The sequence below is a fragment of the Juglans regia genome, chromosome 7 (genome assembly GCF_001411555.2).
Source record: "Juglans regia cultivar Chandler chromosome 7, Walnut 2.0, whole genome shotgun sequence".
Taxonomy (NCBI): Eukaryota; Viridiplantae; Streptophyta; class Magnoliopsida; order Fagales; family Juglandaceae; genus Juglans; species Juglans regia.
The window spans coordinates 6127895-6136583 of NC_049907.1; the positions used below are offsets into that span (position 1 = coordinate 6127895).

Here is an 8689-nt window from a genome sequence, read left to right on the forward strand (position 1 = left end):
TTGTTGTACTGTAAATATCGTAGCTTTCCACAACTCAAACATATATAAAGAAAATGGAACACGGGACTTTGAGTGTTAGAGTGGCTGAAATTGAAAGTTAGGACTGGTATAATTGTATTGACTTGGACTAATTAACAATTAGACCCATATCTTACGCAGTAGTGGAGACCACTAATGCCTTAACTTCCACGTTTAGGTAGATTATATGGGTTGTGTCATTTTCCCCATGGATGTTATGACAACCATAAATAACAAAATCTACATATTTTCGTGAGTTGAAGATTTTGAGATAAGTGATGATTTTATATGGTATTATAGTAGATGTTTTGAAACTTTTGAGACAAATGGTAATTTTATATAGTATCAAGGTAGAGGTTCTGAGTTTGAGTTCTGACTGTACGCTTCACTCATTTAGTTAAATGTTTCACATGGTGATTTTACAATTGACAAATAGTATTGTGCATTTACTTTGGTAGATTTCGTTTTTGTAAGAATGACAAACAAACTGATCACATATACTCAAAATAAGTAAGAGATTATATAATGCATCATAATTTTTTTTGTAGTGAGAGGATATTAGCCTTGAGTTCGTTCTTAATTAGTTCTTTGATTGTACGTGGATGGCACATTAATGGGAGAACGCGTATAGAGATGATTTTGATTAATGTTCCGTGAATGAAACTTCATGTAAGTTAGGAGCTAAATTATTTCTACATTGACATTGACCGATTAAAATCTAATCCTATGCATGAAAGAGTAGTAGTGCCTTTAATTTCAACGTTCACATGGATAGGCTTTAATTAGTTTCCACACTGATTGTGACTAATCTATGAGGTCACATTACCTTCTATAATCCCTACCCTAAAAATGATTCTACTATTAGGCAACCCCCGATAATGAAATGAAGAAACAATTGATCCGAGAATGATGGCCATTAATTCCCTCAAATTGCACTGATAATCAGATCAATATGCAATTTCATGCAACTAAACTTTTTTACAAACCATTTCATCTCATCATCTAATTATTACAACTTTTCTAAATTTTCAAGTAAAATACAATCAACAATTCCAAATTTTCAAATTTTAAAATAAAAATAATATTAAAAAATTATTTTCTAATAATATTTTATTCAATTTTTAACTTTAACCTCATTTCATTTGTATAACCAAATAAGACCTAAGTGAGGGTCGTGTTCAAGGTGGTACAGTGGGTCATGTATTATTGAATTGTGGTGAAGATTTTATAAGAGAGGAACCTTTATGAAATTTTTATTTCTTAATTTACTCGAAAGTTCTCTCAATAATTAATGTGTAAAAACTTTCACATCGTCATTTTTTATTTTGAAATATTAAATTAGAGTACGTACTGGACCCTTTCAAACAAATTAATATGTAATCGAATGGTCTTGGTACATGTGTTATATTATATCATTTCTTTTCCTTTATTATTGTATTTAGACTTTGGACCCACTGAATTAAGAAACATCAATATATATGAATCCATGTACCACTGCAAGAAAAACTTTACAAAAATGGGTTACCGGAGTTGAGTGTTCATTGATTGGACTAATTAGCTAGACCCATTACTTACGCATTTCATAGACCGACCAGTGACTTAATTTTCACATTTATAAATTTGGATTAATGGTGATGTCAGTTTCCACAATGACTTAATTAACTTGAGGTGCCTTCACTTTCATATTTACTGGCTGAAATTTAAAATTTAGAGTAGTATATATTGACTTGGACTGAGGTTAACTTGACCTCAAAAGTAGGCCTGTGCATAATAAAAGGCCCTAAACCGATCCGTCCGCAAGACCCGTTTTTGGCCCACCCGATAAAAGCCGGGTTCATCGGGTCAAGTGAAACAACGGGTTCGCCACGTATTATATCGGTCGAAACCGACTACCGATTGGTAGGGGTTAACTCATAGACCTTGGGGCCTTGGGCATTGGTTCCTCGCTCAAACTTCGTCTTTAAATTGTTGTAGGTACGTGTTGATGTACTTATCACTCAAACATCTTTTTTTTTTTTTTTTTGAAAAGCAATCAAATATCTGCTTTAATCACTCAAATGTACTTTAATCCGTAATTTTTTTATTTTTTTGGTAAGGTTAAGCAATCATTGTTTGCTTGCCACGTGTACTTTAATATTGGATTTATTTTATTTATTTAATCGGTGCAATTATCGCCAGCTTGCCGGTTGCAACTCTTATAATTAAGAAGATAATAATATTATATTATTGTTAATTAATTTGAAAGTCACCCGTCAGTCTCATCAGACCCGTTTACATATCTGACAACATTAATTAACGCAACAGTAGCAGCTTGCCAGCGATCCCAAATCATTGTGATTGGAGGGTGGGGAGTAACCTGTGTCAGAACCAAATCGACGGCTACGTGAACCCGTCCATCAAAGTTGACGAACCCCTTAAGGTTACACATCTGACCTCGAAATATCTGAGCCAAAAAGTTTTTATTTTTTAAAGATCAGTCGGGTCATACGGGTTCGACCCCTTTTTTTTTATTTTAATAGTCGGTTCGGATCGGGTTGTCATCCATTCCGGAGATAACCGGGTCGGGTCGGGCACATATCCGATGCTTTGAGCTCAGGTTGCAGCCCTATTCAAAAGAGTGGAATTTTAGATGTTTTACTGGGAAAAAAAATATAAATATACAAATCCTACATCTGCTTTATATATTTATACTGTTCACTTTATCTAATTAACGTGACACTACATTGTGGTGCCACATGATTTATTAATAAAATTTAAAAATTATATATTCAAAATAATATAAAGTTCTGAAAAAAAAAATGAAGGGTAAAATCCTAGATTCTCTCTACCCTTTTATGTTTATATCTTTTATTTTTCTAATATGCCACGTAATATCACAATGTGGTCTCGCATGAATGGGATAAAGTGAACGGCATAACTTAAGGGGCATACCTAGTAGCATTACTCTATATCAATTTGTTTTTATCTTTTAACTCTGTTATTATATCTACACTTTGGATCCATTGAATTAAGAAACATTGTGACTCCAAGTCGACCACCAAAGGAGTTTTATGGAATACCCTCTGTACGTGTGGAATTTATTGGATGCCAGCACATTTGTTGGTGGTAATACTGTTAATGCGAATGCTAATACGGACTGCTATCCGCTCACATCTGAGCAATTCTGGCCCTTTAATACGAGAGACATGACCACCGCACATCTTTCGCTCCACTCTCCCTCCACTATCTCCAAAAGTAATTCTCAAAGCTCCACTCCCGGCGCACAATAGCACCTCCAGCGCACGCAGAAGAATCATCACCCCGTCGTGCATAGTCTGCTCGAACAGAGGCCGCCGAAGCTGAAGCCCAGACGACTACCATGTCACTCTCAAAGCTCTCAACTCCAAAGGCCGCACCCCAAGGAAATCTCTTGGCCAGGTCCTCCATCATATCCCATTTACTGCACTTTTTAGTTTTTCCGACAAAACTTAAATGAATTTCCCGAAATCTTTCGGCTTTGTTTGGTTCCCAAGAAAATGTTAATATAAATGACAATTCCAAACGCTTCCTTTGTAGATGTAGCAGAAAGATAAGAGAATTCAAGATACTTTAATTTCATTTCGCCTACAATTATGCTTGTCTGGGAACGTAGTTGTTTGGCGTCAACTCTCTATTCGAGAAAATTTCCCAGTGAATGAGAGTGTCTGTGACTGCAGCATTATATGTTGAATAATGAGATCAATGAGCAGCTTGCGAGTGCGGCCAATGTTGAAGAAGGCGATATGGTGCTAGAAATTAGAACCCAATCCTTGCTCTTTAGCTCCACTCATCTACTCTATAAGAAGGAACGTTGCAAAATTTTGAGCGTACAAGCATGTGCTTGGTTGCGCATGCTTTCCTTGGCTTGTATGTTATGCAATTAGCATTATATTAAGCCCAATACGTAAGCAAGCATGAGAGAAATGTCTTGCATGTAACTACAGAAAATCTATTGACTTGAGGTGCCTTCACTTTCATACTGGCTGGAATTTAAAATTTGGAGTACTACTGACTTGGACTGAGGCAAACTTGACCTCAAGAGAGTGGAGTTTTAGGTGCTTTACTGGGAAAAAAATATAAATTTACATGTCCTATGTCTACTATGTATATTTATACTGTTCACTCTGTCCAATTAATGTGACACTACATTGTGGTGCCACAGACTTATTACAAAAATTTAAAAACTATATATTCGAAACAATATAAAGCGCCCGAAAATATAAAAAGATGAAGGGTAAAACCCTAGATTCTCTCTACACTTTTATGCTTGTATTTTTTATTTTTTTAATGAGTCACGTAGTATCACAATATGGTCTCATGTAATATTATAAGAGTTAAGTCATATTATATTTAGCTAGTAAATATTTAATGATGTTCAAGATAATCTACACATCTAAAAATAAATATTATAATTTATAAAGATCTACATATATATCATATTTATCTTTTTTTAAACAAACCCTCGACTGCTTGAGCACTAACACTCTTCACAATTACCACTCTAACTCCACTTTGCACACTTTTATTAATCTTAAGAATTTCTAGAGGTTTGGAGTATACCACTGCATGAAAAACTTAAGAAAAATCGGTTACCGGAGTTGAGAGTGTTCATAATTGGCTACCTGAAGTTTAAAGTTAGGATGTGTATTTTTCCACATTGACTTGGACTAATTAGACCCATTACTTACGCATATATTACAGAGACCGACCAGTGACTTAATTTCCACATTAATAAATTTGGATTGGAGGTGTCAGTTTCCACAATGACTTCATTGACTTGAGGTGCCTTCCCTTTCAGTACTGGCTGGAATTTAAAATTTGGATCACTATTGACTTGGACGGAGGCAAACTTGACCTTAAAAGAGTGGAGTTTTAGGTGCTTTACCTGGGAAAAAAATATAAATATACATGCCATGCATACATTTACTGTGTATATTTATATCGCTCATTGGCTGTGCATATGATCCGAAAAACCGTTGGACCCAATTAAAATGACCCGAACCGGCTTTTATTGGGTTGTGATTTGATCGGGTCTCCAACCCGACTAGTAATGTTTTCTTTTCTTTCTTTCTTTCTTCTTTTTTTTTTTTGTTGCCAACCCGTCCGTGTATGATAAAGCTGACCAAGTTGACGTTCTTCGTCTTCATTCACACCATGGATATGACGTCTTCGAAGTCCATCTCTCGGAGTTTGCGATGAAGCATGTGGGGTTCTTTGGCTGTGGTGATGTCCGACGAATAGGACGAACTGCAAATATCCATTTGTCTTGTGCCAACCGGATCCGATTCCAATGAGTCAGAAAAAAGACCAATATTGAACTAGACGTTTGAAGTGGGCAATGAATGGTGTGAGCGGATAAAACACACCAAGCCCAAAATGGGTTTAAAGACCCAGCCTAGCCAAAGGGCCATCACTAGAAGACAAAATGAGTAGGAAAGGGAGAGGAGACAAGAAATGACTAATATTTATATATACATCTATGTGTTCATCTCTTTTTATTTTTTATGCATTTAAATTATTGTTCATTGTCATGGATGTATGCACCGACACTAGGCCTGCAACCCGTCCAACCTACACTACTTTTTGACCCGACCCGACCCGTCCGCATACTCAGATAGAAACGACCCGATCCGTAATATGCGGGTCAGGTCATTGGATATTCACCGACTCTGAGAGAACTTTCCCAATTCCTCAGTCTTTTTTTTTTTTTTTTTTTGCGTGCGTTGAAAATAATCATTTTTAGGGAAAATGATGTTTTGGGGTCTAATGCATCTTTCATCATATGCGTGCATTATTGTTGATTACATTAATGCATTTTTATTCTTGAGGGTTGTTTGGATTATACTTACCTGTGGTACCGTTTTATGGTAACTTAGATTTTGATGAAGATGATAATGAGGTTGAGCCTGAGCATTCGTCTCCGCCAGAGGAGTGATATGGAATCACTCGTTTATGTATTTAGACTTTATATTATATTTTTCGAGATAACTGTATAATTTTTTATAAACATTTTACTTATGTAAATTTGTATTAAATAATTCTGGTACTTAGTTGGCTTACTTAAACTATATGCTGCATTGTTCATTGTACATTGTTGGATGTACACACACTTGGCACTATCGTTGGGATGCGTGATCGTGTTGTCATCATCTGAGCATCTCGATTCCCGAGTTTCTGAATATGGGGGTTGGGGGCGCCACACATAAACTTTGTTTTGCAGCGAAACTTCATGCTGGAAAATTAGTAATTGCGATGATAATTCAAAATGTTAGAAAAATATTGAGCTATTTGCGGCGTTCTTTAATCTTTTGCGATGAACTATTTTGCCGCAGTTGACTTTTCTCATTGATTTTAATATTTAATGGAAAGATCATTTCCATCGATTTTTGGGGCATTTGCTACAGACTAAAATTGTCGAAAATAGTAGTTTTTGTGAATTTTTTCTAATCGCTGAAATTGATCAAAAATGGCTTTAGGATTTCATCGAACCTGCAGCGATCTATAAATCGTCAAAAATGATCAAATGCAGCGATTATTATGGGTATTTGCGATGATTTTGAGCATTGGAAAAGGCTTGATTTCTTGTATTTGACTCATTTTTGTATGTTTTATGTTTTAAAACCACCCTAGGTGATGGCATTTATGGGGATGAAATTGCAAGACAAGACTTGACCCTAGGAGGCGAGGCAGAGACCTAGACAGATTATGCTATCATTAGTTTATAGTTTAAGGTTTAAATAAATTATTCAATAAGCATATGAGACTTTCGTATTTTTTTTAAAATAAGTATTTCCGTAAACTCTATTTTAGATTTTAAGTATTTATTAAAGTTTGTTTTATTTATGAAACCTTTCACACCTGGCGCGTTGTTAAAAAGAAAAGTTTTTAAGTTCAAGTTTAGTAACACACTAGCTCCTTGAAAATTCTAAAATGTCTTTATTGGAGAGCAGAGTGTTACAGTTGGTATTAGAGGCCAGATCGAAAGATTCTATAGACTTTTCAAAATAAAGAGAGGAAAAAGTTTTGCAAAGAAATTTTTTTAAAAAAAGAAACAGAGAAGTTTTTTCAAAATAAAAAAGGAAGGAAATGAATGTTTAAGCCGATGTCTCCCCAAGGCAAGTTCTGCCCTGTAGTAAGTACGTTATAAATTTTTCTTTTAGTATTTAAATGCATTTTGATTGACATTGTTAAAACATGCATGTTAGAATGGCACCCCGTGGAAGAAGACCACGCACCCCACTCTAAAAACAATACCACACAAGATGAGAATTCAGAAGCACTCGTTGTTGCAGCAACACGTTTCTTTCAAAGGATGGTCAATGGTGTTATGGTGGTAGGTAGAACCCTACAAGTAGGAGGCACATTAGAACAGCTCTCCCACCAGCACCCACCTACTTTATTGCACAAAGGATGGTCAAATGCCATGGATGCGAAGAGCTGGATCGAACGATTGGAGCAAATCTTTGAGGCACTTTATTGCACAGAGTTATGTTGCTTTCAACTTAACAGATGCGACAAACAAGTTGTGGAAGTCAACACGAGCACTCTTGCAGATGGAACTAGAAGATGGAGTCCCTATCGCATGGGAGTGTTTTAAGAAAATATTTTTGGAGCATTTCTTTCCACAGACTCTTCGTGAGTCTAGGGCTCATCAGTTTGCAGATCTTAACCAAGGAACGATGACGATAGACCAATACGCCACCAAATTCATGGAATTGTTCTGTTTCGCCAGTTACTTAATTACGGATGAGGAAAAGAAAGCTGAAAATTTTGAGCACGGCCTAAATCGCAGGATTAGGGAGCGTGTATGTACTCTTAGGATTCGGAGTTTCACGGAGCTGGTCACCCGAGTTACCATTGTTGAAGAAGACATTCAAGAAATTTTTGACTACAATAATCAAAGGAAGCGACAACAACAACAACAACTCCAACCAGCATCACATCAGGATAAGAGGCCTTTTCAGGATAATGGACAACAGCCACGACAGGGCGAGATAGGATGGCTCCCCATGTGTGAGAAGTGTAGTAAGAGGCATGCAAGGAAATGTTTGATGGGGACCGGAACATGTTCCAAGTGTGGGAAGGAAGGAAATCATCTTTGAGATTGCCCTGAGAAGAATATAGCTACCACTCAAGCTACAAGAGACAGACAGAAGAATATGGCATTAGCTCGAGTTTTCTCCTTGGCACAGTTGTGTGACACGGATGTGCCCATCAATGAGAACACATGTAACTAATTTCCTCAATTAGAAATATTGGTTATTGTTGGAATACTCTTTGCATCATGCTTGGTTGCTTGTTTGATAAGTTCCATGGATAGTGGTGATTGTGCTAGTGTGGGTGACCATAATACTATTCTAACTCCAACTACTAGCACTAGTGCTACCTCCCCTCCCCTACACCTCCTTTGATTCCTACTCCCATGGGTCCACCAACGTTTCCATTGTGTTGGAATATTTTACCAAATTAGAGAGTGGTGATCCCAATGAACCACTAGCAAAATATAATAATTGTGGTGTTCTTTATAGTTGTCATTATAAACGATATGGCACTTCCTACTTGAAAAATCATTTAGAATAATAGTGCAAGAAGAACCTTGTAAAGTACTTGAAAAGAATCAATCTAACTTAAAGATCGGACTTAAGAAGGTAGG

At 36.3% G+C, this 8689-nt stretch overlaps 1 protein-coding gene across 1 annotated transcript; it reads left to right on the forward strand.

Moving 5' to 3' along the window:
* Positions 1 to 7454: 7454 nt before the first annotated feature.
* On the forward strand, positions 7455 to 8138 carry LOC108980872. The gene has a single exon (XM_018951907.2). The coding sequence runs from the start codon at positions 7455 to 7457 to the stop codon at positions 8136 to 8138; it is 684 nt and encodes a 227-aa protein (XP_018807452.2).
* Positions 8139 to 8689: the final 551 nt, after the last annotated feature.

Coding starts and splice junctions, on each gene's coding strand:
- LOC108980872 (XM_018951907.2), top strand. CDS start 7,455: ATGCCATGGATGCGAAGAGCTGGATCGAACGATTGGAGCAAATCTTTG.